General features: G+C 42.8%; 12 protein-coding genes across 12 annotated transcripts; 6 read left to right on the plus strand and 6 right to left on the minus strand.

Moving 5' to 3' along the window:
* Positions 1-145: 145 nt before the first annotated feature.
* On the minus strand, positions 146-3,203 carry BCR41DRAFT_362958 (SART-1 protein). The gene is made up of 7 exons (XM_022025804.1): positions 3,109-3,203; positions 2,216-2,997; positions 2,037-2,101; positions 1,708-1,924; positions 1,263-1,603; positions 546-1,135; positions 146-449 (listed from the first exon to the last, which is right to left on the minus strand). The coding sequence occupies exons 1-7, from the start codon at positions 3,141-3,143 to the stop codon at positions 173-175; spliced, it is 2,307 nt and encodes a 768-aa protein (XP_021876369.1). The 5' UTR covers positions 3,144-3,203; the 3' UTR covers positions 146-172.
* A 152-nt stretch (positions 3,204-3,355) lies between these two features.
* Positions 3,356-4,475, minus strand: BCR41DRAFT_362960 (NADH ubiquinone oxidoreductase subunit NDUFA12-domain-containing protein). Its single transcript, XM_022025805.1, has 4 exons — positions 4,269-4,475; positions 3,811-3,895; positions 3,605-3,714; positions 3,356-3,507 (listed from the first exon to the last, which is right to left on the minus strand). The coding sequence occupies exons 1-4, from the start codon at positions 4,423-4,425 to the stop codon at positions 3,437-3,439; spliced, it is 423 nt and encodes a 140-aa protein (XP_021876370.1). The 5' UTR covers positions 4,426-4,475; the 3' UTR covers positions 3,356-3,436.
* Positions 4,476-4,616: 141 nt separating this feature from the next.
* On the plus strand, positions 4,617-6,859 carry BCR41DRAFT_362964 (hypothetical protein). The gene is made up of 4 exons (XM_022025806.1): positions 4,617-4,999; positions 5,394-5,566; positions 5,676-6,323; positions 6,434-6,859. Exons 1-4 carry the CDS (start codon positions 4,904-4,906, stop codon positions 6,741-6,743), a joined length of 1,227 nt encoding a protein of 408 aa, XP_021876371.1. The 5' UTR covers positions 4,617-4,903; the 3' UTR covers positions 6,744-6,859.
* A 428-nt stretch (positions 6,860-7,287) lies between these two features.
* Positions 7,288-8,931, plus strand: BCR41DRAFT_362966 (hypothetical protein). The gene has a single exon (XM_022025807.1). The coding sequence runs from the start codon at positions 7,370-7,372 to the stop codon at positions 8,903-8,905; it is 1,536 nt and encodes a 511-aa protein (XP_021876372.1). The 5' UTR covers positions 7,288-7,369; the 3' UTR covers positions 8,906-8,931.
* Positions 8,932-8,972: 41 nt separating this feature from the next.
* Positions 8,973-10,873, minus strand: BCR41DRAFT_426005 (hypothetical protein; the record flags this gene model as incomplete). Its single annotated transcript, XM_022030667.1, has 3 exons — positions 10,022-10,873; positions 9,812-9,922; positions 8,973-9,699 (listed from the first exon to the last, which is right to left on the minus strand). The coding sequence occupies exons 1-3, from the start codon at positions 10,810-10,812 to the stop codon at positions 8,973-8,975; spliced, it is 1,629 nt and encodes a 542-aa protein (XP_021876373.1). The 5' UTR covers positions 10,813-10,873.
* Positions 10,874-10,992: 119 nt separating this feature from the next.
* On the plus strand, positions 10,993-12,986 carry BCR41DRAFT_362968 (kinase-like domain-containing protein). Its single transcript, XM_022025808.1, has 8 exons — positions 10,993-11,116; positions 11,262-11,395; positions 11,496-11,675; positions 11,775-11,893; positions 11,996-12,182; positions 12,293-12,442; positions 12,544-12,661; positions 12,795-12,986. The coding sequence occupies exons 1-8, from the start codon at positions 11,011-11,013 to the stop codon at positions 12,863-12,865; spliced, it is 1,065 nt and encodes a 354-aa protein (XP_021876374.1). The 5' UTR covers positions 10,993-11,010; the 3' UTR covers positions 12,866-12,986.
* An 18-nt stretch (positions 12,987-13,004) lies between these two features.
* Positions 13,005-13,858, plus strand: BCR41DRAFT_199748 (metalloprotease C21orf57). The gene is made up of 3 exons (XM_022019873.1): positions 13,005-13,261; positions 13,363-13,563; positions 13,695-13,858. Exons 1-3 carry the CDS (start codon positions 13,055-13,057, stop codon positions 13,797-13,799), a joined length of 513 nt encoding a protein of 170 aa, XP_021876375.1. The 5' UTR covers positions 13,005-13,054; the 3' UTR covers positions 13,800-13,858.
* A 59-nt stretch (positions 13,859-13,917) lies between these two features.
* On the minus strand, positions 13,918-15,219 carry BCR41DRAFT_313341 (major facilitator superfamily domain-containing protein; the record flags this gene model as incomplete). The annotated part of the gene is made up of 1 exon (XM_022021128.1): positions 13,918-15,219. The coding sequence occupies one exon, from the start codon at positions 15,217-15,219 to the stop codon at positions 13,918-13,920; it is 1,302 nt and encodes a 433-aa protein (XP_021876376.1).
* A 2,513-nt stretch (positions 15,220-17,732) lies between these two features.
* Positions 17,733-21,078, minus strand: BCR41DRAFT_362972 (hypothetical protein). The gene is made up of 5 exons (XM_022025809.1): positions 20,979-21,078; positions 19,771-20,889; positions 19,464-19,671; positions 19,086-19,345; positions 17,733-19,004 (listed from the first exon to the last, which is right to left on the minus strand). Exons 1-5 carry the CDS (start codon positions 20,985-20,987, stop codon positions 17,754-17,756), a joined length of 2,847 nt encoding a protein of 948 aa, XP_021876377.1. The 5' UTR covers positions 20,988-21,078; the 3' UTR covers positions 17,733-17,753.
* A 99-nt stretch (positions 21,079-21,177) lies between these two features.
* Positions 21,178-22,579, minus strand: BCR41DRAFT_313279 (hypothetical protein; the record flags this gene model as incomplete). The annotated part of the gene is made up of 3 exons (XM_022021121.1): positions 21,178-21,579; positions 21,664-22,320; positions 22,421-22,579. 3 exons carry the CDS (start codon positions 22,577-22,579, stop codon positions 21,178-21,180), a joined length of 1,218 nt encoding a protein of 405 aa, XP_021876378.1.
* Positions 22,580-22,696: 117 nt separating this feature from the next.
* BCR41DRAFT_199828 (hypothetical protein) lies at positions 22,697-24,285 on the plus strand. Its single transcript, XM_022019874.1, has 4 exons — positions 22,697-22,724; positions 22,906-23,076; positions 23,181-23,607; positions 23,713-24,285. Exons 2-4 carry the CDS (start codon positions 23,042-23,044, stop codon positions 23,935-23,937), a joined length of 687 nt encoding a protein of 228 aa, XP_021876379.1. The 5' UTR covers positions 22,697-22,724; positions 22,906-23,041; the 3' UTR covers positions 23,938-24,285.
* A 207-nt stretch (positions 24,286-24,492) lies between these two features.
* BCR41DRAFT_290221 (hypothetical protein) lies at positions 24,493-24,687 on the plus strand (the record flags this gene model as incomplete). Its single annotated transcript, XM_022020343.1, has 1 exon — positions 24,493-24,687. A coding segment is annotated over one exon (195 nt), but the record flags the coding sequence as incomplete, so codon positions are not given.
* Positions 24,688-26,107: the final 1,420 nt, after the last annotated feature.

Below are 26,107 nucleotides of genomic sequence, written 5' to 3' on the forward strand. Positions count from 1 at the left end.
AGAAGTAGGGGTGAATGAAGTATAAGAGATGGAAGTGCAAGTGTGTGAGCAAACGAATAGGAAATGTCTCCCTCATTCATTTTTGATGGCATTTACTGAGCCACCGCAGCGCGTCATTGGTGCATTTTTTTTTATGATTTTTATTTCCTGCTTCAATTCAAATAATGTCAGTCTACGCGTCATTTCGACTCTTTTTCGTCACCGTTTCGTCCTGCGTTGCACCGGGTGCAGGATCTGCCTTGCGCTTCAAACCAAAAGCAACTTTCTCACGATTCGGGGCATGTACACCTGAAATTGACAGGTTTGTCTGCACTGTATGGTTAGGAGCTGCAAATGTTGACGTATGCGCCGCTGCACTGCTGGTCGATGTTGTTCCTGATCTCCCCCCTGTTGCGATCGTCGAAATGGTACCGCCAACCATGGTAGACGTTAAAGTAGAAGGAACAGTGCTAGAGCACAAGGAAGAAAAGCCCAGAGTAAATAGGTTAGTATCAATGCTTCATTGATAGTATTCACATGTACGTTTACAGGCATTTAATACATACTTGCGGTTTCCGACAGCTAGCACAAGGTGAGCAGACCCTGCAGCTTTCTGACGTTCTTGAAAGGCCGAGACCATGTTTAGAGGCGTATCGGTACTGCTCATACCCAGCAAGCGCTTTTCATCCTCCAATTTCTTCATACGTTTTTCTGTTTTCATCTTGCCTGATGTCTTCCCATGAAAAGCATGGCTTAATTGACGGAAGGCTTCCTTCGTACTAAGGCGGTTGCCGCTTTCATCGATGTATTCCAACTTGATATCAGGCTTGTAGTTCTTCATTCGGGCTTCACGTTCGTCCATAAGCATCTGCTCCCGCCTCTGGTTCTCATATTCGCGATCCTTCTCACGGTCTCTAATGGAATAATTTTTGTCTCTAGATTTCTCCTTTTCACGCTCCTTCTCTCTAGCCAATTCTCTTGCCAGTTTTGCCTCTCTGAGCCTGGCCTCGGCAAGCCAATTGGCTCTTTCAGCCTGAATTCTGGCTCTTTCCTCCTGCTCTGCTGACCCTACTTTGTATGCGCCTTTTTGCTTTAGCAAGGCAAGAGTTGATCCCAATCCTCTACTAACTAATGGTTCATCTTCAAGAGGATTATCCTATAAGAATAAATGAGATACATAAAAACATGAAGCCGCAAGTTAGTAGGTTAAAAAGTATCATGTCGGACTGCTCTAAATGTACTTGGGAAATGAAGGCATGTTTCACGCGCAAGGGTAAAATTACTGTCGGTTTGTGCTCCTCCGATTTAGATTCATTCATGTCTACATCTTGATCCTCAGCTGCTTCTGACTCTGCCCGAGTTCTGGATTTGAGATCATGGGTTTCGTTTTCTTCCTCAGCATCTTTAGCATTTTCCATGTCGGTGTCCTCTTTGGAAACATTTATAGATGTGGATGTCGAAGTGCCTGCTGCTTCAGAGCTTTGTTCTTTTCCCTTTGCCCGTGAAGAAGGGATATGAATTGCGGAAGATGAAAGATTTGACACAAACTCTGATACATCCGAAATGATTAATCCGCCTTTCTGAGTGAGATCCTCTTCCACTTCCATCGCCTTACTTTCTGCAACTAAAGTCCATGACAAACGAAATAGTGGAAACAAGTTTAGACAGAGTCGAGCACGTCTTATTGATTGAATGCAAAAGTTAATGAGTTAGGCCGATATCACTTACGGTTTTTGGCAATTTGTTCCGGTGTTAACGTTTTTACAGCCTTCTTGGTTGCGAGTCGACGTGCCTTTGCAAGTGAAGCTTGGAGATCCTCATCATCTACAAAGTTGAGCTCGGAAATGTCGGTAGGTTCCGGTCTTTCTACCTCCATTGCACTTTCTTCTTGATTTCCATCTTCTTCCCAGCTATCGGGTTTTCTGGATCTCGATTTCTTCTTCTTCTAAAGTTCGTAAGGGCATAATTATATATACGTAACTAAGTCAACATCTTATAGAAATATCGCCTCATATCAAATTAAACCGAGTGACAGTAGACAGCACTTTTCCTCTTACTTTTGATTTCTTAAATGTAACCTCCGCCTCCTCTTTGGTATAGTAGTCTTGCGCTTGCAGGGTTTCTAATAAGAGAAATGAGCAAAAAGGGAGATCAGTATAAATGAAAATACAAGATGCTCTCTTTTTTTTTAAAAAAAAAAAAAAAAAAAAAAAAAAAATGCAAATGGACTACATACTGTTATAGGTCAATGCAATCGCTGCTTCTTTCAGCTTCTGACTCATTTTGTCTTTGGTGCTAAATCCTCCTTGAACAGAATGTGAGCCTGATCCATCTTGTCCTCCACCACGCTTTAACCGATTGGTCTCCCCAAGGACAAAGGTCTCGTGCCCTGCTTCTAGCCCTAAGACTTCATCATATTGAGATAAAATACTCTTCTTTTTCCCGAGTGTAAATTCGTCGTCGTCGTATCCAGAATATACAGGCTGCTTAACTTTCTTTTTGTTTTCCTGATTCTTCTCAAGCCTTTGCCGTTCGCTCAGCTGAATGTTGATCAGCTCGTCGCCTTCTTCCTCATTCCCGAGAATAGTGCTGTCCTTAAGTGTCAAAATACGCTCTTCTCCTTCTTGAAAATCTGCTATATCATGGCCAACACGAAGTCCCGCAAGTTGATCTTCTCCATATTCTGCTTGATAAGCCTCATCTAATTCCTGAAGTTCCTTTTCACGTCTGGCAGCCTCTGCAGCCTGTCGTTCTTTTTCCTTGCTTCTAGATTTCATAGTCCATTTGTAAACATCATCCACATCTTCATCGCTGGCTTCGCCAAGTCCCTTTCCTACTCTAGCTTTGTTAAGTTCCCTTTTGTTTCGTGACTTTGCGATCCTGCTTTTGACCTCTTCGTCGCGCGCCTTCCTCGCCTCTTCTTCACGCTGTCGTTTCAAATTATCTTCTGCAATTTTGCTGCTACTTGTGTCTCGGCCTTCTTTAAGAGGCGCAAGACCCAGCCTTGCACGCATCGCACTATTTGAGGTTGTTGACATCAAAGGAAGTAATATGATCAGAATTGTAATTTCGAAGGGACAATCGATTAGGAGCATGCACATCCTTCAGATTCATTATCGGTAAACTTACTTGGTCTCTTCGATGGATGCTGATATTTCAGACATGACTTCAGGCTACTATGGAGATGTTGTTAGGAATGAACGAGTATGTAAATCTAAATGTTGGTAATTTTTTATAATAAAATAAAATGTAACCCAGAAAAGGAAGGCGCACTATCTCCATGAAAGTCTTTTATTGAAAAATAGTGTGGGTTATTTAGATATGAATCTTGCAGTCAAAATAAGTCAAAATAGGGGAAGAAATATTTATTTTTATTCATTGATGGATGTCTATGCTACTCTTTCCTTGCTTGCTACTAAAAAAAAAAAAGACCTTTTTTTCCAATTTTCTGTATTCTCTAACCGCGAGGAGCAACCTTAGGTTCCCAAGCCTGGACTTTAACACGGGTAGTATTGTAGGTCTTATAGGCTATTTCATTGAAAAGCAAGCGATTTAATTAATATGTGAATTTAACGTACCTTCATTTGACTGGCGATTATCAAAAAATTTCAACAAAAACAATTACCCTTTGAACCACCAGTTAAATTCTCTGTGAATTCTACACCCCACTTTGGAGCGGCCATAGTCTTGTCGACAGTAGGGGGGGCATCCAACATTCTGTGCAGCCAGCCGTGCCTAAATTTTAGATTACAAGTCGAGTTGATTTCAATATAGTTCTACTCCTATCGTAAGTTCCTGTTGATGATGAGCCAAACGAATTATGAAGTCTACCATTCAGCTGGAACCTGCGAGGCGTTCATCTCGGCCCTTGAGAAGTATGTGTCCTCCTTTGCAAACTGAACCCAGCGGTTACGACCTAATTATAATACGATAAGAGCCGGAATTTAGGCATTGTTGGTAGACATTTAAAAAAAAAGACTACTCTTCAGATAAAGAATAAGAGTGTTGAAGGTGGCGTTTTGTATCAACTCAAGTTCCTCTATGATCTATCCAAGTTTTCCTGATACACCAAATTGGTCACTGCCAAGATTGTGCGCCAAATCCTGAGATCATAGATGTTATTGCTGAAGTGTCCTCTGTAAAAAAAAACAAAAAAAAGTGGTCCTCGGGTTGGGTAAGATAGGCGAAATTTGCCACTGAATCAACATCTCATAAATAGAGGATGCTAGAGTAAATAAGATAAATGTATGTTTGATGAGTGCGTATTCATCATTCAGTTGCATCCGTACCATAACTCTCGTCAAGATTCTCATAATATTTGTTGCCGAATTGGTCAGTGCCGACGAGCGTTCCGACTTTGGTATCGCCAATGTTGTTGAGCTGGCGCATGAAACGAGAAGGCCCAAGGGCAAAGAAGCCCTTGATTGTACGTGGAAGAGAAGACATAGTTTGATTAGAAAGAAGAGTGGAGAGTAAATGCAGATGAACGGAATCAGATATGGAAACAAATTCCCTTCTCCGAAAATACTCAAACCGCCGAAAAAAAAAAACCAAACGTCATGGGAAGTTCGAGTCACGTGTAATATCATTGACTTCATAACTTCTTCCTTTTCACACCTCCACTCCACTCTATTCCACTTTACTTTTTGATCCTACTGCTACAGCAAGATATTCTCAGTCACTTTGAGCACTCATTCGCCCTAGCAATTGATTTCATAGATAGCAATAGTTATAACAGCAGCAACGCTTCATGATTACAGCCAAATAATTGATAAGCTGTTTGATACTTCCCGTTTCTTACTGATCATCGTACTAGTCTGCTCAATACACTCCATCTCATCTTTCCGTTAACCTTCCAATATTGAACTCTTTCAAGACACACAGCTAACCCAATCTGAGCCAACGGCTCTGCTTTAGAGTAATCATGGGCGCAACCATGGAAGTAACTCGATACACTATCGGAATTTTTGCTTTGTTATCTGTAGTCTGCATTTGGGTGTCTTCCAGCTTCTTGATGAATGTAAGCAATAACCACCTATTTTCTAAAAAGATTAACAAGCTTCAAGGATGAACTCGTAATCAGAAGATTTTTTTTGTCATTTAATGAACTGGTGAACACTTGATCTATTCCTGTGCTTGTCCAGGCGTTCAGATATTGTGTGATCCACCCCTTATTGTGTGACTGATGCAAAGCATGTATTCATTTTAAATTAATCCCCCCTTTAGTCTTCATGTCGCGTTTTGATTAAATCACCCAATATTTCCTCGCCCCTTTTGACACCTCCCATCCCTTGCTGCGCCTGACTCTATCACGCCATCATTACAACGGATGGTGCTAATTATATGCATTACACACATTCAGCATATACCACATACTGACATCCAATGTTTCCTGACTCGCTTCAAATTTGTAGAACATCTTTGCTGATAAAAATTATAACAAGCCCTTCTTTGTTACCTACGTCAATACCGCCAGTTTTTCACTCTACCTGCTGAGGCCGCTCTTCAAGCGATGGTGGAGACAGTGTACAGATGAGAAAGATAAAGCTCTGGCAGGACCAAGTGCTAATAAAGCGGTTATCAAAAGGTGCATAATCCCAGTCTAGATCTGTTGTTTTCGCACAGGGACATTTCTTCATGGTATGATCTGACCCATTTCTCTTTTACATCTATCACAATTCTATAATACCCTTCAGTAGGGATTACTCTTATGGAAGTCTCGGCTCAGGATCTGTAGACACGACTATGTCGACTGACTCTACAATGGAACAGGGACCAAGAGCCATTGACTCTGCTAATATTCCTCTTTCACATCGCGAAATAGCTCAGCTCAGCTTTGCTTTCTGTATTCTTTGGTTTGCAGCCAATTGGGCTACAAATGCCTCATTAGCGTATACCACTGTCGCCAGCTCGACCATCCTCGCCTCCATGTCTGGTTTCTTCACACTCGCGATAGGAGCGCTTTTAAAGACCGAATCCTTCAGTATTATCAAGTTTGTTGCAGTCTGCGGGAGCGTACTGGGTGTAGCGCTCGTAAGCGGATCTGACCGTGGTAGTTCTAATATTGAGCCCACAGCCCCTGCAGCGCCGTTATTTGGAGATTTCTTAGCTCTCATGTCTGCCTTCTTCTATGGATGTTATATTGTCTTGCTCAAACTCAAGATCCAGAATGAGAACCGGATCAACATGTCACTTTTCTTTGGGTTTGTTGGATTATTCAACTTGCTGCTCCTTTGGCCGATATTTGCTGTGCTGCATTGGACAGGGGTTGAGTCGTTCGAACTTCCAAGTGACCCGCGCATTATACTAATGATTGTGGTCAATGCTTTCGTTGGAACATTTGTGTATGTCTCTTCGGCAGATAGTGTGTGTGATGATGTAAAGACCTGCGCGTTTATCTGTACTTTGGACTCATAAACACTGTAATGTCTCCTCTTTTTCTCATCTTCTTTAGATCTGACTATCTCTGGTTGTTGAGTATGCTAATGACTTCGCCTTTAGTCGTCACTCTTGGGTTATCCCTGACCATTCCGTTAGCATTGCTGGGTGATACTATTGGCCGTGGCCGCATCCTCGGTACCGGCTACTGGATTGGAGCAGGATTAGTGCTAGCAGGATTTTTCGGAGTTAACACTGCTACCTTACTTGAACAAGATAAAGAGATAATTGTGGTCAAGCAGACAACATCATCACAGGCAATAGCAGGGGAAAGAGAAGACCAAGCTCCCCTCCTTCCCCACGCGACAAGTTCATTGCAAAGGTGACATCCCTGGATGGCCGACCCAATTTCTTTACAATATGTACCATATAATGCAAAATCAATACAGATCACAGCAGCCAGCAGAGGGCTAAGAACATGCGGCACACGAAGGCCATCGAAAGTACTTCTTTTTGTCAATAGATCAACTAGAAATAAAGTTAGGCTTGATGAAAGGAGCGTCAAAGGCATCTGACAAATTTCTCAAAAGTGACATTTGCTGCCAAAAAACGAAGGTAAGAAAACGAACGACCAAGAAGGCCAAAAAGTACAAGCAAGGAACCTGAAACATGAAGGTTAGAAGCCTCGAAAGGCTTCTTATCAAGAAAAGCATGAAGATTTGCAGCTTGGCTTCCTTGGCACTCAATTTCAAAACATAGACATATGAAATATGAAACTTTGATATTTCATTTAGCACTTCATAAAGTGTCATTCCTTGGCAGATATAAAATGAATGTTGGAATTAAACTTTGTGTAATAAGCTATTAAACATCGATGTGTGTGCTCATGGCTTGGCAGCTGTGCGTATTTATACTGCATTGATGTCACTTCACAACTTTTTTTTCACATTCTTGATATCGAAGGCCTATAAAAGCTTGCAGTTTCAATAGATTACAGACTATCAAGCTCACCATGCAGAATAATATACCGCCAACGCAACCACCACCTTACCAGCAGTTCCAACATCAGTCTACAACTCATTCGCGGCCAACACCTGGTTCACCGACATGGCCGACATCTCCATCGTCACCATTGTCTTCTCATGTCTCACGCAGGTCATCAACTGCTTCTTCCTCCTCCTCCTCCACTCAACTTTGCCTGCCTGACGACTACAATCCTCTACAATACCCTCCACCCTCGCGTGTACGAACAGGCACAGCACCCGACATTGGTGATATTTCTGACTTGGAGGAAGCTCAAGAGGACAAAGTAGAAAATAGTGCCTTACAGGAACAGCAGGACTCATACCAGAACCAAGAGGAGGAAAACCCAATGATTGGCGGCTTTCGTCCAAGCACAAAGGCGCATAAACAACACATTCAAGGTGTCAACGCCTCGCAAACACCCGTCAAACTTGGGAACAAGATTGGATCAAAATCTACTCAAAGCTACAAGCTTCGTTTACCGATTCAACCAAAAGAGTTTATCAGAGGTGTTCGCTTGGCCCTCCAAGGTTGTTTTATCGCCTTAACCAACCCTGATTTCAAGAATGGGCGTCTCTACAAGACTCTTCTTCGATTGCTGGTCTTTACAATGGTGGCTCATCTTGTGACACAAATCTTGTTCTTCTTGCCCATGGCCGCAATGGGAGCACTACTGCGAGTCTTCAGCTTTGCAGCGGATACGGATACGACGGAATCTCAGCGAGGAATAGAGGTTTTTTCAAATAAGGCACACGAGTTGATGAGCTCAATCCCATTACTTGGCTTGTTATTTTTGAGATACCTGTATCCACAGTATCTTGATGACATCTTTGTGGATGCATTGATGTATTCGGATCATTTATTGATACAGGAACATGAGCATGCAAAGCAGCAACAGGCCAGGGACCCCACAGCAGTTGACCCTACCTCCCCGTCGATTTACATCATGGATCATCGTGGACCCTTCACACCAGCTTTATTAGCCTATCCTTATCGTGTACGACATTGGCAGGAAATGTGGCGATATGTCCGCCGAACCTGGAGACGTCTCAAATGGGCATTATTATTCTTGGTTCTATCTTGGGTACCTGTCGTGGGTCGTTTTGCATTCCCTATTGCTTCCTTTCTGTCGACTATCCAATCCATCGGTTCGAAACCTTTGGCCATTGTCTTTGCACTCATGTCATTCATGTTGCCGCGAAGCGTCTCTATCTATATCTTGAAAGGTTTCTTTGCATGCAGGGCTCTGACACGCGAGCTATTGGATCCTTACTTCATTCGTGTGGGAATGTCACATTACCAGAAACGGAAGTGGTTCAATTACAGAAAGAGTGTTCTCCTAGGATTTGGTGTCGTGTTCTATATTGGATGCAGTATCCCTCTCATTGGTGTAGCCATCTATGGTCTGGCTCAAGCATCTTCTGCATTCGTTCTCCAATCACTCGCCGATCCGCCACCACCACCAGTTATCAAGCCCAAGGCCTCTTCTTCCAAGCGTAAAAATTCACATAGCAAACAAGAATAGACAAAAGTGCCCAAAGTACCTGCAATAAAAATTGTTTAAAAGAAAAACTTTAATTATCTAAATTATATTAGTCATCACCCTCATCGCTGTCATTTTCTTCAGAAGATATCACTCCAGGATTCGACTCTGCAATATCGTCCTCCGAATCTTCCTCTCCAAAAATCATTAGCAGAGGATCGTTCTCAAGCATAGGCAGCAGGAACTGCGCATCCTTCCAGAAATCTGCATCCATGCTTGGTACCTTGCTTCCACAACCTGCCTCCTGCAAATGCTTTACCAACCAATCCCCACTATCCTGATCCTCTTCCCTCTCACTCTGGAGATCTGCCTGTTGATTATTATTGTCCATATTCCGAGGATCCTTTGTTAAACAGTAGAAGCATAAACCCAACATTGTTTGACGACGGATGTAGTTGATCAGTGTGATGGTCTGATAAAAGTCCAGTCCTAGCCGGCGCCTCTCTCCTTCCAGATCAAACCCATGGGCCACCTTCATATGTTCACGTGCCTGTTGTGCTGAGTCGAAATATTGATCTTCAAACAAACACTTTGTCTTTTCCTCCTCTAATGCATCGTCCCAGTCAGCCCATGAGTCATCTCTACGGTCATCATCCGAGTCGTACCGATCATGCTCAAAGTTCTCCCAGTTTTTGCCAGGTTCCAAATAATTAATCACGTAAAACTGGTCATAGAGACGATTGCGGGCGCTGATTTTGAAGTGCTTCTTCTTACGCATGTGCTTCCGGAGAACCGCTGGCGATGTAAATGTCTTTTCGCAGTAAAGGCATTGAAGGCTTGTAAAAAAAAAATAAAAATAAAAAAAAATAAAGAAAAAAAAGTTAGTTGTGTCATTCATTTAAAAGAAATTAAATGGCTATGAGACATGTTGCTGAGTATAGGTCTCACCTAGTCAGCTTGGCTTCTAGCATATCCAGAAACTCATTCACATTGACAAGATTATCTGGTAGACCAATGTTGAAATTATGTTCAGCAAACATATGTTTAAACAAAATCGATCTAAATAGAAGAAAGAAAAAAGATAGGGGAAAGCAAAAGCAAGCAATTAGAAAAAGAAAAGAATAGGAGAAAAAAAAAATAACTAGAACAGAGACTTGCCTGTTATCGCAGATGTTCTTGCAGAAGAGACACTTTCGTTTCAGTTTAGCATCCTCATGTCGCTCCTTCTCCTGGAGTTTTAAAATTTCATTCAACTTTTCGCGTTGAATCACATCTCTCAAAACTCGATCCGAAGCCAAAACCAACGGATCAATTGTATAAAATTCGTCCGCCTCATTCTCTTTCGCCGCCACATTCTCAATACCCTTGGCTTCGATCTCATTAGCCCAATGGTTCAGATATCGATCTAGCATAATAAACATATGATGAATGTTCTTGAACACAATCTTGTGTGCTTCCTTCAAATGGAGAACGAGCGAGGTCGAGTCTGTAAGAGGATCTGTCATATCACAGGATTGGAAAGGGCAATGGATCATGATCGTAATATGGTATGGAAGACGGTTCGATCCAGATCCTGAAGCAGAGGCCAAATCGTCTGATTGAGAAGAATCAGAGCCACTAGAGATAGAACTGGAGCGAGAGCGGCTCATTTGCTTGCTACTACTACCATTACCACCACCACCAACGTTTGCCTTTGTTGTGGCTACATTAGTAGATGTAGAAGACGCATCCTTTCTAGTTGCCTTCTTGTTGCTGTGATGGTGATGGTTGTGGTGTCCGGTCCTGTTGCTACTGCTCCCTGCATATTTGTCTGCTGCAGCGCTTCGCAACGACTCGGGTTTGGAGGACAAGGGTGTAGCAGAGCCTCCAGCAGTGGAAAAGGGGCGCTGTGGTTTATGACCTGTCGAGTGCTTGGAAGTAACAGTGGTCCACTCGCCTTCATTGCTCATGTTATACTATGCAAATTGAACAGTGATCTAAGCTGAATGGAAAGCGAGGTCAATGGAATGAAAAAGAAGAAAAGAGTTCGGAGTGTGGAGTTTTTCTTTTCTTTTTGACATTGCTGTTGGAATGTGGCTTGTGGCTATAGGAGTGAAATGGTGGCAAGACCTTTCTGCATTCATTCACACCACGCCTTCTCTTCCGCAATGGCATCCATCAGAAATCACGCAGAACAACATAATGCAGACATCTACAGGGACTACAAGAAAGATAAGAAGGTTGGAGAGGGTGCTTATGCCGTTGTATATGTTGGTATGACCATAGCTCTATGCAACAACGTGGTCGATGACTATGTTGAGAAAAAAAAATGGCATATCAGGAGAATAGGACATGTACTATCGATAACAGTGAACTCATCAACATACGCAAAACAACATTTAAAAAAATGTACTCATAGGGCGACAACTATCAACAAAGAAGGTAGTAGCTATCAAAAAGATCAAGATTGGTCAGTTTAAAGATGGGCTTGATATGAGTGCTATTCGTGAGGTCAAGACCTTACAGGAACTGCGGCATCCAAATGTGATTGAGGCACGTTTATTATAACTATTTTTTTTCCCTTCAAAACCTTACATGAAATTATGAGCCATTAACCTTGGAATAAACCCTTTGTAATATGAATGATTTATAGCTGATGGAAGTTTACTTTCACAAGACAAATCTCAACCTTGTCCTTGAATTCTTGGAATCTGATCTGGAGATGATCATCAAAGATAAAAGCATCGTGTTCATGCCGGGAGATGTTAAGCACTGGATGCTCATGACTCTCCGTGGCCTTGACCACTGTCACAGAAATTGGATCCTTCATAGGGTATGAAGCGCATTACGGTTTAAAGTGAAGGCCTATCGCGGAAGAAGAAGAAAAATACTTATGCTGTTTTCATTTGTTCTTCTTATTATTTCAATATAGGATATGAAACCAAACAACTTGCTTTTGGGGCGAGATGGACAGCTCAAACTTGCAGATTTTGGTTTAGCTCGAGACTTTGGAGATCGCAATCGGCAATTAACCGCACAAGTTGTCACCAGGTTAGAATGACAGTTAAGGAATTGATTACTAAGTAACTTTGTGGCTTCAGCCCAACCTTGGATTAAATGTTCTATTCTTTCATCTTTTCTTTTATTTAATAGATGGTATCGAGCGCCAGAGCTACTTTTCGGTGCTAGGGAATACGGATACGGTGTAGATATTTGGGCTATTGGGTGCATTTTTGCTGAACTTTTGCTTCGAAACCCATACTTACCTGGTAATACCGATATGGATCAGCTGGATACGATGTTCAGGGCATTGGGAACTCCTACAGAAGCAGATTGGCCTGTATGCTGAGTGACTATAGCTTTGCAATATGTTATCTAATGGCATGATCAGAGAAGCGAATACCCCACTAAACCGCCTATATCATTTCATCTAAATATCTTCTTCTTCAGGGAATGGAGTCCTTACCTAACTACATTAAGTTTAAACAATATCCAAAAACGCCTCTTAGGCTTTTATTCACAGCGGCAGGAGCGGATACACTTGAACTCTTAGAAAGCATGTTAATTTATGATCCTAACCGCCGTATATCAGCACGAGAAGTATGTGGTTATAACCAACCAATATGTCCATATATACAGCTGCATTGAGAGAAATAGCTCGCAACTATTGTAATATTCACCACCTTTTTCACAATCTTTAGGCACTGCTTCATCCTTACTTCTTCAACAAGCCAAGGCCAACACCCTTGGAAAATTTACCCAAACATGTACGTGAGACCCCAGAAGCAGCTAAACTCAAGCGAAAAGCAGAAGCTCTCGGTACGTGCTATGAACATGGCGAAAAAAAAGGGCTCCATGGAGAGAGTGAGTACAATCCAATCTAACTCTTTTATTGCCTCAAATTCAAAACGTTATTCTTTCCTTCTATGCAAATATGATTTTGAAATACTAGACGCATATGATTTAACATCAGAAGATGGCAAGAGACTCGCTCGCCGGCTTGATTTTACAGGCATGTCATAGGTTAGTTGTCATAGAACTGCCTTTAAATAACAAATGCCTTTAAATAACAAATGCCTCTAAATTGCCGTGGTGAGTTTTTGTGTGGCTGAACGCGTGGCGGAGCGTTGATTCCAAAATGAAGGCAATAAACAATAAATGAATCTTCAAAAAGAATGAGACATGGCTTCATGTTAAACCTGACTCATCGCTATGATTCGATTGATAAACAAACAATACATATTCCGTTTGGACAAGCCGAGTATCAAAAAGACAATTCAGATGCTCATAACTGCAGCAGGATATCCCAATTATGACATTGGCGTCATGTTTACTGTTGACAAGACAATACGCAAGTTGAATAGAGAGTACAGAGGGAAAGATAAACCTACAGACATTCTATCGTTTCCTTTTGTAGAGGTACAATACTACACTCTTCGAATATGTTAACATGAGATTATGTATGAGTATTGTCATATTGAGCTTGTGGAGATTTTTATTTTCTCGTCTATTGTGGATAGGCACTAAAACCGGGAAAGCTACCAAAACCACAGTCGGTTGATGAAAGAAATTTGGGCGATATTGTTATATCAATGCGCTATCTCGATCGCTGGTGTGGAGAACACGGTGTTGACATTAATGATCGACTACCAGTCCTCTATGCTCATGGAATATGCCATTTGCTTGGATACGATCATGAGAACAAAAAGGATTACTTGAAGGCATGTTTTTTATTATTTTTTCCTCATTACCATTAAAATCGCGAACTTCAAGCATGTATACAAGCTTAACTTCTTTTTTATTATATCTACAACTACTTTCACTAAAAAAAAAAAAAAAAAAAAAAAAAAAGATGAGACGTAAAGAGCGCAAGATCCTTGATCAGATGAATGAATGGAAGGCCATTATTGAAGAACAGAACGACTCAAGTTCAAAGGCAAAATCTTCACGACAATAATCATGAAGCCAGGTCTCTGATCTTTTATTAAAAATATATATATGTATATGGCAAAGAAGTTGAATCCAAGGAACTAATACTGAGTGTCAAATGAAGGAACAACTGTTTGACATGCCTTTTAAACTAATGTTTTCTGGTTGAGTTCTTCAGCAGCCTTTCTCTCTGCTTTGATGATTTCGATTTCATGAAGCTGCCTCTTGCGTTCCTGCTCTTCACGCTCATACAAAGCCACGTCCTCCATCTTCGCCTTACGATCGCCCATCCAAAGCAACAGCATGGGCACAAAAAAGTACAGAACACAGGCAATGACGATGCAATTCCATTTGAAGCCATGCTTTTGATAAACAAACCCTGCCAAGATCGGTCCGATCAACATTCCAAAACTGAACGCTATATTGAAGATCGCGAACGCTCTCGCATATGCATTCTTGTCTCCCGTTCGTCGTACCACGGCTGAAATCTCGCCCAAAACTGGGGCAATGAAACTGGAGGTTGAAAGACCAATACAGATCAGATTTAGGATAATACCCCACAGCGGCTTACTTTCGATACTGAGGATAAGCATAAAGCTGGCACAACAAGCCACGGCGCCAGCGCAGAGATAGCGAGCACCATAGCGGTCCGATATCCATCCAGCCAAGGGAGAAACAATGGTCGGCATAGTAAAAGCAATAAAGACAAGACCAATCTGACCTTCAGTCATGCCAAAACGAGCATTAAGGTAGTAAGGGAGTGTGGGTTCGAGAGAAGCTAGATCAAAGGCTTCGAGCGTGGTGACACATACAGCGGCAAGCAAACGAGGAGTGATTATCAGCCTCCAAATAGAGGTCTGTTTGGGTTCCTCGATCTCCTCGCCTCTAGCTATGGCACGTTCCCGGAGCTCGGGTTCAAATTGGCGGATTAAGAGTACTTCATCTGCGCGCATTTCGATCAGTATGGAGAGGCAAAAGATGTCCAGGGCTGCAAAGGCGATGCAGAAGTAAAATGGTGCCTTGGCTCCGAATGCATCGTGAAGAACTCCACCAATTGGGGGCCCACCTAGGAGGCCCATTGTATGTCCAATAAGTGATTTGCCCATTTGAACGCCCATCTGGTTGGCCGGGAACGAGTCCGTCATCAAAGCCAGCCCCAAGGTCCAGACAGCGCCTCCAGAAACGCCTTGACAGAAACGAGCGATGATCAAGAGCCAGTAAGTTCTGGCCAACATGAAAATAATAGTTGCAATCAGCATACCAGAAAGGCCAATTATCATAGGTAGACGACGCGAGGCCATCTTATCGGAGAGAGTACCAAAGAGAGGTGAAGCGGACATGATACCAGCAGCATAAACGGCAACAAGGACACCGGTCATAGTCGAGTCACCATTCATTTCCTTGATAATAGAAGGCATAATAGGGATGATGATGCCATAAGTGACCATGTCCGTGAAGAGAGCAAGGAGGATGGTCAGAGTAATGAAGTTCTTCGAGGTACGAAGTCCAAACAAAAAAGGCCTATTCGGCATTTCAGTCACCGGTTCAGTATATGGTGAGACCTGGTCGGGAGCGCCGAGAGTACTGGGGACAGGACCCCTTTCAAGGATGTTTAGGGAGTCGACATCGTTGTTGTCATCATTGTTAATGATACCAGACTCGTGTTTGGGGTTGAAAGCTAAAGAGTTGGTGGGTGTGAGTGTGAGTGTGGTAGTGTTGTTGGTGTTGCCTGTGGAATGAATTGCACGATCTGCGTCACAAGGGTTTCCTGTGGAAAGATTTACGGCGTTTTCATGGGCAGCAACTGGTTGCATGTGAGGTTAATTTGTTCTTCTTGGAGAGGAAAACAAAGGTGGAGGGATAATTCTAGATGTGGAAGAGGGTAAAGGTATTGTCCATAACGATAAATTTCGTGTAGATGGAGTTTTTTTTTTTTTTTTTTTTTTGAGAAAGGATACTGAGTGTTGTGGAAGAAAAGAGAGAAAGAAAGTGAAAAGTGGAGATGCGCATCATTTTATAGGTTTGTTCATTCGCCTTAATCTGGTAGACAATCGAGTTATTGTAAGGTACATGTATATTGTTGTCACAAAGTGAATTACAAATGTGTGAGAGCGGAGAAGAAAAGTTTCCAAAGGGGACATGGGCGGAAGCTCAAATAAAACCGAACAATAGTCATGTATAGAGAGCCAATCTGAGTTTTTTTTTCTTTCTGTGGGATTCCATTGGCACGTTTTAGATGCCTATTAGCCATGCTGCCTTTGACTATCTGGATATCAATATCCGAAGGGAACCTCGCCAGTTGATGTATTGTATCTGTTGAGACCTTGTTCATGCCTTATATCGCTTGATTTACGATCTCAGATCCTGCCCCACCTCTTTCAATTTGTATCTTTGTATGTATCAAATAAATGTAACACTCGTTATTGTTTTCATAGCTTAAACAAGGTAGCAATTGAATAAATGTTCTTATTTTTTTTCCTCCGGAACGTTATCCTATTCTAATATGGTAAAGTTCTACCTGAATGTTTGTATGTATAAATGTTAATCTGTTGTGCATGGTTTCCGCAAAAGTAAAAAAAAAGAAAAAAAAAAAAAAAAAAGATGAAATCTAGCCGCATATGGACCAGAAGCCAGCGGTATGAATCTTTACTTTTCTTGGAATGGAATTTCTTTTTTACGAAGGATAAAAAAAAAATAAAATAAAAAAGCCAGCTTTTCCAAGGTTGCAACGTTGGCGACCAAGAAAACTCAGGTGAGGTCTTCATGATTATAAATTTTCGGTAACGTTGGCGACCTTGGAGACTCAGGTGACGTCCACCAAGAATTTTGATATGTCTGTGTACAAGGTCTGTGTATGATCTGTTTGTCCTTAGTGAAAAATTATTTTAGCCTAAAACTTTCTTTGGAAAGGGGGAAGCTTGATCTGGTCTGTGCGCAGTGCAGTATACATGGATCAATGTTATCCATCCCTTCGGAGAGGAACTCAGCCACGATCAAGTCTCACTTTAAAGTAATAAATAATAGCTATTTTATTGCTTAATATATATATATATATATATATATATATATATATATATAAATAGTGTATGTGTGTGCGCATGGTAAAAAGGCATCGTTCACTGAAGAAGGCCCTGGTTTAATCTGAAGTGACGTTGAAAGTCTTGTCGGTCTTTTGAATAGCGATATCGATCCCGGGTGACCGAGAAGTCTTTCAACTTTTTCTTCTTCCGTTAACACACACAGCGTAGATGTATGTAAAATAAGATTATCTCCGACAGAATAAATGATTCAGTAATGACTTTCTGTTTCTCAAAAAAGACATCGGGCCTTTCGACACCTACAGGAAGAATATTCAAATATGCGGAATCAATAGTGTCTTTGATAAAACACTGACGATTTATTTCTTCATAGGCATGTTTCCTTTACCTTGGAGCTTTGACAGGGCTTTCCACTGCGGGATATGGTAACGTCATACTTTTATTTCTATTTTTAAATAAAAACAAAAAAAAGGGATATTTAAAGTATGTAAAACGCAGCTCGAAGTTACTTTAGTTTGAGTGGTTGAGCAAGAATGAGTTTGATCATCGGAATATCGAGCCCAGGGACATAGTCGACGGAGTAACATAAAGTGAAAGGAAAGCAATGAAACTTTTTTTTTTTTTTTTTTTTTTTTTTTTTTGGCTTTTGGTCTGCTATAAGATACTTCTTGAGGAGAATGTGTATAGCACAACTTTTGTGCATCATGACATCTGCATCGAGAATCTAAAATTTTAAATCACCATTGCCTAGGAACAGGGACTTTTGTCGATCCACCTTGGAGCAAATTATTTAAAATCCGCTCACTCTATACTTTTCATGACATGCCTTCAGGTTGCAAGTCATGGACCCTGGGCGTGTTTCTCCTCTCCTTCCTATTCTCCAACCTCCTCTTTCTTCCAGAGCAGACATAATCAAGAGTGGTACTTTATTACTTAGAGAAAAACTAAATATCAAACAATTCATAATCATCTAGGCCATCTAGCAAATTATCCAAATCATCGTCATCATCCTCATCTTGCTCAATGGAGGGTTTAGCTGCAGTAGTAGCGGTAGCATTAATAGTAGTAGTTGTTGTAGTAGCTACGACCGATGCAGTTTCCTGTACACGGTGGACGACAGGCGCCGGCGGTTCTGTTAAGCTCAAATTACGATCATCATCAAGAGCTCCCGCTAAATCATCTTCGCCAAGATCATCTAACCAATCAGATGAACTAGGTTGACGCCTCAATATTGCCTTTCTGGATGGTGTTGGCGTCAAGTGACTTTTAGATCGGATAGATTTTTTGGACGCGTTGGTAGATGCACTCACATCTGCAACTACTGCTGAAGTTGAACTGCTTGAGGTTGCAGAATCCGACTTTTGACTTGCATTCGAATGCGAGGATCGTTTCCTTAGACTTGGTGGCGCTGCGAAAGATGACAAAACCCTTCGGCTCTCCCCCTTTGCTATATTTGGAGTTTCAGCTCTCAATACGTTTGGCGTCATAACGCCTAATGAAATCAAAGGCGTGGCCGTAATATCCTCCGATTGAGTCTGACCATGTACCACAGGTTGCGCACTCGCATCACCAATTGTCTGTCGTAAACTCTGAAATTGAACCTCTTGAGTTTGCGACACTCGTGGTGACGACAAGGATGATTCATCCTTCGTTTGCTCCTGAGCAGTGGGCAGAGATGAAGCCGCAATGATATCCGTAGCTCGTCTTGTTGCCACAGATATTGTACCTTCTGCTTTCACTATGGTTCTATTCTGCCCCAGTGGGACTGAATTCATACTACCAGCATTCTCAAGAACCGTACCAGTATCCTCTGGAGTTGCAGACCATGAAATACTTCGCTGACTCATAGACTCAGCTGTAGATATTTGGAGTGAAAGAGAGGCACTTGACAGATTCGAGGCATTCGATGCTGATGAAGAGTTTATAGTCAATGGTTGCTGCGTGTCATTTTTCCCTCCCAACGACTGCGAAATACCATTGCCATTGAGGATCCCCGGAGAGCTTCCAACCCAAGAGCCCCTACTGCTATCGGATTCCTGACTGCCTTGCCCTCTTTTTCTCTTCTGTGAAAACCGTTCCTGTGTTGAGCCTTGTGAAAGGATGATTGCGGCTGGCTGCGGTAAAAACATCCCAACTATATTTCGGGAAGTGATAATCAAGTAGTGCGATATCGGCGTTGGCGAGAATACAGATACCTATAAAAGTTGATTAAAAATGCAAGTTATTATAGCTATTTTTATTCCAAGGAATTCGATGGTATCCATTAGAAGACCTACATTTTTCAATGCCAAAACTGTGCCTGCTCTGATCTCATTGTTTTTGTATTGTTCAAGGACTGTCCGATGCACAGTACCTCGCATCTCGCCCGAGGGGTCAAGCAGCGTCACTGACGCATCAATTTCTGTAAGCACCACATCCTTAATCATGACTACAAGTGATGATATCTTGCCACGATGGAGTTCTTGGCGGTTCTCGATGTCTGATAAAGTGTGTTCCACTAATGGTGTAATCCCTTTAAACTTCGCTAGCGTTGATGCTGTGTTATGGCAGGAAAAAAAAATAAAAAATTTGTCAAAAGGCCAACTTGATCGATCGTATTGAAACATCAGTATTTTGGAATTTAATTTGATAGAGGTTTATCCGAGAATATTTACGTTTATAGTCCGGAAGGCCATAAGTCCTCAACATCTGTTCCCACGCGGCAGTGGTAAACATACTATCGACAGGCCCATTGTATACAGCAGCTTTCATCTTTTTCTTGATCGAAGAATTTGGACTGATGCTTCCAGCAGCAGTCGTCGAAGCCTCCTTATTAAAAGGTGTCCCGCGGGACTGAAATAACTGCCTTTTTTCCTCTTCACTCTACTTGGAGGCGACATGTATGGGTTACAAGGACTTAACATAATTGGGAGTGCGTTTCATGAAAATCCTTAAAAACTACCATGGATAATCGCTACGTACCAACACAGGAAGCTCTCCAGCAGGACCAGGCAATCTCCGCCTGCTACGCATAGGAAGAGGAGAAGGATTACTTCCAGTTGATGGCGAGCTTTGGCTCCTCATGAGCCCACGTCGTTCGTGGTCCTGAAGGTTCCTGGCAGCAAGGACTAACTGTCTCTCATTTTTTTGTACTAATCGATGATCAATTGTATCTTCCTCGTTCGGCCGATTACTTGGATGCTCCTGTGAATTAGGAGCCAAAACCCGTGGTGTGCTGGATCGATTAGAGTATGTTGTCCGTCTGCCAATATCGCTAATAATAGGTAGCCCAACAGATCCTGATGGTGAAGACAGTGAGTGAGTAGAAGAGGAACCTGTTGATGTGTGATTTTCTTTCTCTGGCACAATATCAGAAGTCGATCCCATGAGGTTTGCACTCCTGACAGATGCTCCAGTACTTGTTGGCGAGGTAGAGGACCGGAGGACTATGTCACCTTTTGGTATCGACAATGGTTGTATTGTTCCGGAGAGTGATGGTTTCTGGATCCGAGGAGGTGTGGGTGTCCAGCTTAATGATACCTCATCTTTATTTTCATGCAAACCATCTATAAGGTCTGTCAGTGCCAATCCATCGCTTCCTAAAAGGAAGTCATCAGCATTAAAGGAGGCATCCGGATCTGAAGGTGGAGTTTTCGAGCCCATAGACTGCTTGGTAAGATTTTCTGGTTTCTGTTGTACACTTGACACATGTCCACCTTTCACTGCAATAGTAACTTGTTGATTTCTGCGATCGCTAGAGGTGTTTCTAGCCATCTCAATCACTGGTTGATGTACTGTGTTATTGATAGGGGCTGTAGAAGATTTTGTGGAGGGTGAGTTGGTGGAACGTGTCCCTATGAATCCTTTAGCAAAAGGGTTGGTTTGGCGTGATAGGGAAGATCCCTGCCCTGTCTGCGAAACATCGCCAGGTCTGACTACATGTGGAATGGTAATGTTATTTACAGTTGAATGAAGGTTTGCAACTGTAGATGGTGTTGCATTGATGTTCCTGCGACCCTGATCGGTATTATTTGCGCTGCTGTTGTTGCCTAACGCGCCTTGCTGCAACGGAGGCTTACTACCGAGTTTTGGTGCAAGAGTCTAAATGGTTAAAAAGAGGCAATGTTTAGCAAAATTCCGTACAACGACGATCGCAGCTTACGGAAAATGAAGTAAAACGATGCGCTTGCCTCAAACATTATTCTACCCTGAACATTTCATGCTCCAAGAGGATCAGAAAAAGACAGATTAGATTGAAAATACGGTGGCAAACAAGTTCCTTAATTTTTTCTATGGAGTGCGTTTATTAGTGGCGTTTATAACGGAACTATCCCTCTAAAGTTCTATGCTTTAAAAATAAATATAAACATACAAATAATACGTACAAATTTAAAGAGCCTTGTGATTCTCGCGCATTAGGATAGCAAATCCTGCAATGATGCTTAACCCACCGACGATATCACCCCAACCAATGGTCTCATTAAAAAGTAACCAGTCTGTAAGTGCCACCAAAGGGATTGTAGCCATCACACCTACTGCAGCAAACACCGGACTTGTCTGCGAGACCACAATCATAAAGCAACCATTGTAAACTAGTCCCAGTGTTGCAATCATTAGAATTGATGAAAATTCGTTCAGTGTCGGCAACTCGAAAACTTCATGGCCCATCCAGTGGAGTAGAGGGATTGGTATCCAAAGCATTGTGCATGTGACTACACCCATTAGCCCTGTCAATGTATTAGCAAAAACAACTGGTTGAATCTTTGAGGATGCGTATTTTTTGTAGACAACCTAGTCGATATATGGGATATAGAAACGACAAATTAGTATGCGGCGCCTTGTCATCATCGCTATCTTCTATTTTTATGAATGTACCTCTTCAAAGCCATAGAGAGCTGCACCAATAAGAGCTAGAAAATCTCCCACAAGGGCGACAGTCGAATGTTTTTTTCCTTGGTCATCTGGGACAGTGGTATCCTCAACGGTTAAGCTGATAATGGCGACTCCAAGCAAGGAAAGGATGACAGCAATAACTTTGTTTACCACAATCTTTTCATTCAATAGCACGACTGAGAACAAGTAGGCAAAGAAACAGGCTGTGTTGTAGATAGCAGTTAAATTCGCCATTGAGGTCATAGCCACACATGAGTACCACAGATACGAAGGAACCATGAATAGAATAGTCATCCCAAATGTGACATAAAAGAGGTATTTCCATAAACTCTTTGCCTCTTGCCCTGCATGAGAAAAGGGTGTTGATGACGGTATTGTAGGGTCTGTTACTGTTGCTTGTCCAACTAAAATGTACTCAGACTTCCTGTGATAGAGATCGTGTGTGGAATGCCGTACTAGTTTCGCAAAATAGCTGATGCGCTCTTGCAATGTCAGATGCGATCCTGGAGCGCCGGGTGAAAGATAGGTAGAATATATGAACTGTAGTGGGAGAGCAATAGCCCAAAAGGAATGGGATATATAAAGGATAAAGTATGGCTTCTGATAGCCCATGGATGTTTGCACAAATTTTGTAAGCTCCTATTCATTATGCGCAATTGTGAGATGAGAAATGTTATCATAGACTTCCAGAAGCATTCATAAAAAAAAAAGCTGCGATTCAACAGGATTTGACACGTACTGTTTGGAGCACAAATGAGATGATGCAGATGAAAAGAATGATTGAGGCTAGTTTCAATCGCCGCGCTTCAGTGTGCTCTCGGTCTTCACGCTCCCGGTCCTGGTCCTGTTGATAGCCTTGATCAGATGTATTCCCGGCTAAAGCTGTTGACTGATCCATTCGTAGATCTCGACTGTCAGAATGTGGAGCCAATAAAGGCGAGCTGCTTTGTGAATTCACTGGAGCATCGAGAGTTCTTGCGGCAGTGTCTGCAGTTTTCCGTATCATCCCTGCCCGCGACATCTTGACTGCAGAGACATGGAAGGTAAATGGAAGTGAGATGAGGTTGATTGAGGAACCAAAAAAAGGAGCCTCAAGACGTCACTTGACTCGGTTTCGTAAAATACAAACACAATAACAAACGTTGCTTTTCTGAAATCTTTTCTCTTCTTTTTTCTTTTTCCTTCTGCTTCAATCCTGCCATTGAATCATCCTTCGTCGAGAAGAAATATATAAATCCTCCTTCAGAAAAGCACGCAGAAAACGTATTGCTTTTGGCTAAATTTGCATTCGCAACTCGGCAAACGGCAAAAAGTAACAAGAAACATACACATATCCCCTCTAACAAGTAATTGAACAACCATGGCTTCTAATACAATGAACTTTGGTCCTGAATGGTACACACGCGACTCTTTTGACGGCATTGATCCACACGTGCTAAATGCATCCATTTCGATCATGGAATCTCCTGGTGCTAATCCCCACATGTTCTCGCTCGTAGGATGAGACGCTTTCCAAAGTCGAACCAATCTAACACCGACCAGAGTGCTAAGGCATCTTCTCCTCCTGCTTCTCCTCTTCAGGACTGGAATCAGTCTACGCCCGCCACCACTTCTACGGCTGCTATGCCTGTCTTTAGTTATTCATCCATTGCTGCTAGCAACGTCCGCTCTCAAAACGGATCCTCTAGTCAGAGTTCCGCCCTCGAGGCCACCGTGCTTGATGGTGCAAGTGGCAGCAATAGCGGCGCAAATACTGGTGCCTTCGCAGCGGACTCTTTGAACCCTTTTAAGTATTCAAAGGAATTGATGTTGTCACTGTATCGTCCCACGGGACTTCCAATCGAATTTGAAAGGCACGAGTACATGACCAGCGAAGAGTCCTTACCACCAATGTCCTCACTTCCATTTTCTGAACAGGAGATTAAGGTAAACAATGGATTAAGTTAATTCTTTCTAATTTGGGGCTCTATTATATGACATGTAATTTGTTAGGCTTACAGAACCCATTTTTGCTGTTATGATCTGCATTAGCTTCTTGCTGGAAGTGTGAACAGCGAAGTGGCACGCCGGACCGCGCAACCAGCAGAGGGTGGTCAAGAAAGAACACCCGGACAACGGCGCGAGAGCTTCTCTAACGCAGGTGAGCATTCCAGTGGTCGCTATGATCGGTCTGATAAAGCGACTTCCCATTCTCGCAATTATGAGTCTAGGAGCCATGGTGCAAGTGCAAGGCCAAGAAGTAAGAACAGAGTTTGATATATTTTTCTAGCGCACCTCGTCCATTGAATTTCTTTTAAAAAAAGGAAGCTCTAAAAAAAACCATGATGTTGCTTTTTCGATTCTACAGATTTGAACAGCGAAGGTCGTAGTCATTCCTTCAGACGCACAGAGCAAATTGAACGTGAGCGCGAACGCGAACGCGAACCAGAAGACGACGGTCTTTGGAACTCACCTATCGGCAACTCCGTAGGGTCATTCGATGCCAATGGTGTTTTTCGTATCATTGGTGACGGAGACGAGCTCCAACCATTAGCAGGACTACAGGATTCGACTTCAAAGCGCCCTTCTGATGATATCCAAAGCATAAGTTTAAAGACCACAGAGGAACCGCAACCAGGAGGCAATACTACTTCTTCCTCACGACTTCAAGATTCTATTTCTGAAGCTAGCTCTGCCAAGGTAGACCAATCTTCGCCAACGCCACAGCAACAAAAGCCCCAAGAATCGTCTGCAGACATTTTCTTCCCCAGCTCATTGCTCTCGGGCAAGGGTTTAGGAACTGGTCCTGTGCGAGAGGATGCTGAATTTGCGCCATTTGATAACAATCAATCCTCAAATTCGAATCCGACCGCAATTTCTGAACCTCCCTTCGAATCCGGGCCAATTGAATTGAGCAAATGGTTATACAGAGATCCAAGCGGGAGCATCCAAGGCCCTTTTTCCAGCGAGGAGATGCATGAGTGGTATAAAGGAGGCTTTTTCACACCAGATCTTTTGGTCAAGCGTGAACATGATCCAACATTTGAGCCGCTTGGGTCCTTGATCAGGATGGTTGGGTCAGAAGATAAGCCATTTTTGTTAGCAGGTGCAATTCGCCAGGAACAACCTGTGCATTCTGCTACCTCGTTACGACCTTCCATTCCCTCGCTTGCTCAAACTCGCCAACCTGGATCGCAAATGAATCTGAGCTCTGGATGGGTTGGCATGAGCGCTCCCACAACACCCAGCACCCCTAACTTTGGTGTTGATCGTCTGCTGATGCAGCAACAACTTCAGCAGCAACAACAACATTCGTCTGGGGACCTGTTTAGCAGCACCAGCAGCCTTAATCAACAACGAAGTGGGTTAAATTCAACCCAAGATCCTTCTGGCAATATAGCTGGGTTAGAGTCCAGATGGAGTTCCAACTTTTTCGGTGGTCGAGGTCAAAACGTTGAGTCAGGTGGCGGTTGGGGTATTGATTCCTTCTCTAGATCATCTGCATCCAGCATGCCTGCCGTCCATACTCCTTTAGGAGGGCCTCATTACATGGATCAGCAGCAACGCTTGCACAGTCAAGAGCTTGAGCGGCAGCAGTACATGCAACTTTTGCAACGCCAAAGCCAGATGCAGGCAATATTGCATCAACAACAGTTTATGGCAGCTCAACAGCTTGGAAATGATCCACATGCACTTGCCGCGCTACTTGCTCGACAGCAGGCACAACAGCGTCAGTTACAGCTGCGTTACCAACAGATTCAATTTGCAGGGCTCCATGCACAGACGGCGTCTACACCTGGAGGCACTGCGATCCCTTGGGGAGGAATGGGGGTGGGCATGGGTCAACCTTCGAGTCCCTGGACAACTACGATTATCCCCTCTAGTTCTGACAACTACTTTGACTTTAATAAAACAGATGGAAGTCAGACTTCTCACCCCTTGCAAGCTCAACCACAGCAACAGCAACCTCAGCAACAGCAGCAACAGCTACCTCAGATGCAGATGCAACAACAACAGTTCCAACCCTTCCAGCAGGACTCTCTACAACAACCCCTACATCAACAACATCACGATAATTTAGCTGTTTCCAATGACCATCCTATCTCCCAGGATGGTTTGCCTTCGCAACACGACAGTGCCGCTGCCCAATCTCTTGCAGAACGCCTTGAAAGTCTTGAGATTCATGATAATAATAAAAAGGAACAGCAGCTTGTTGAGAGTGCGGTAGAAGAAAAGCAGTCCATTGAAACCAGCAATGCCGCAGCCGAACAAATTGACGTTGAGGAGAAAGAGATGGATAACCATGTTGTCAAACCTGTTAAAGAAGTCATGAAGGAAGAGGAACCAGAGCCCGTCGCTACTGTTGAGCCTGAGCAAGAACAATGGCACCATCAGGCTGATCAGGAAGAAGAACGTCAAGACCAGGAGTATGCCGAAGATAATTCGT

Source organism: Lobosporangium transversale (assembly GCF_002105155.1).
Source record: "Lobosporangium transversale strain NRRL 3116 chromosome Unknown BCR41scaffold_59, whole genome shotgun sequence".
Classification (NCBI taxonomy): Eukaryota; Fungi; Mortierellomycota; class Mortierellomycetes; order Mortierellales; family Mortierellaceae; genus Lobosporangium; species Lobosporangium transversale.

Excerpts from the sequence above, each read along its gene's own strand:
- BCR41DRAFT_362966 (XM_022025807.1), top strand. The coding sequence starts at position 7,370 with ATGCAGAATAATATACCGCCAACGCAACCACCACCTTACCAGCAGTTC.
- BCR41DRAFT_362964 (XM_022025806.1), top strand. The coding sequence starts at position 4,904 with ATGGGCGCAACCATGGAAGTAACTCGATACACTATCGGAATTTTTGCT. Across the intron at positions 5,000-5,393 it reads CTTCCAGCTTCTTGATGAAT|AACATCTTTGCTGATAAAAA; the intron begins GTAAGCAATAAC and ends TCAAATTTGTAG. Across the intron at positions 6,324-6,433 it reads GCTTTCGTTGGAACATTTGT|ATCTGACTATCTCTGGTTGT; the intron begins GTATGTCTCTTC and ends CATCTTCTTTAG.
- BCR41DRAFT_199828 (XM_022019874.1), top strand. The coding sequence starts at position 23,042 with ATGGCTTCTAATACAATGAACTTTGGTCCTGAATG. Across the intron at positions 23,077-23,180 it reads ATGAACTTTGGTCCTGAATG|GATGAGACGCTTTCCAAAGT; the intron begins GTACACACGCGA and ends TCTCGCTCGTAG. Across the intron at positions 23,608-23,712 it reads TTTCTGAACAGGAGATTAAG|CTTCTTGCTGGAAGTGTGAA; the intron begins GTAAACAATGGA and ends GATCTGCATTAG.
- BCR41DRAFT_362960 (XM_022025805.1), bottom strand. The coding sequence starts at position 4,425 with ATGTCTTCTCTTCCACGTACAATCAAGGGCTTCTTTGCCCTTGGGCCT. Across the intron at positions 3,896-4,268 it reads GAATCTTGACGAGAGTTATG|GTCGTAACCGCTGGGTTCAG; the intron begins GTACGGATGCAA and ends TATTATAATTAG. Across the intron at positions 3,508-3,604 it reads TTTAACTGGTGGTTCAAAGG|CCTATAAGACCTACAATACT; the intron begins GTAATTGTTTTT and ends TCAATGAAATAG.
- BCR41DRAFT_199748 (XM_022019873.1), top strand. The coding sequence starts at position 13,055 with ATGATTCGATTGATAAACAAACAATACATATTCCGTTTGGACAAGCCG. Across the intron at positions 13,262-13,362 it reads TATCGTTTCCTTTTGTAGAG|GCACTAAAACCGGGAAAGCT; the intron begins GTACAATACTAC and ends TATTGTGGATAG. Across the intron at positions 13,564-13,694 it reads ACAAAAAGGATTACTTGAAG|ATGAGACGTAAAGAGCGCAA; the intron begins GCATGTTTTTTA and ends AAAAAAAAAAAG.
- BCR41DRAFT_362968 (XM_022025808.1), top strand. The coding sequence starts at position 11,011 with ATGGCATCCATCAGAAATCACGCAGAACAACATAATGCAGACATCTAC. Across the intron at positions 12,443-12,543 it reads GCCGTATATCAGCACGAGAA|GCACTGCTTCATCCTTACTT; the intron begins GTATGTGGTTAT and ends CACAATCTTTAG. Across the intron at positions 12,662-12,794 it reads GCGAAAAGCAGAAGCTCTCG|ACGCATATGATTTAACATCA; the intron begins GTACGTGCTATG and ends TTGAAATACTAG.
- BCR41DRAFT_362958 (XM_022025804.1), bottom strand. The coding sequence starts at position 3,143 with ATGTCTGAAATATCAGCATCCATCGAAGAGACCAA. Across the intron at positions 1,604-1,707 it reads GGAACAAATTGCCAAAAACC|TTGCAGAAAGTAAGGCGATG; the intron begins GTAAGTGATATC and ends CATGGACTTTAG. Across the intron at positions 450-545 it reads CTAGCTGTCGGAAACCGCAA|CACTGTTCCTTCTACTTTAA; the intron begins GTATGTATTAAA and ends CTTGTGCTCTAG.
- BCR41DRAFT_362972 (XM_022025809.1), bottom strand. Across the intron at positions 19,672-19,770 it reads CTGGAGAGCTTCCTGTGTTG|AGTGAAGAGGAAAAAAGGCA; the intron begins GTACGTAGCGAT and ends GCCTCCAAGTAG. Across the intron at positions 19,346-19,463 it reads TGGCCTTCCGGACTATAAAC|CATCAACGCTAGCGAAGTTT; the intron begins GTAAATATTCTC and ends GCCATAACACAG.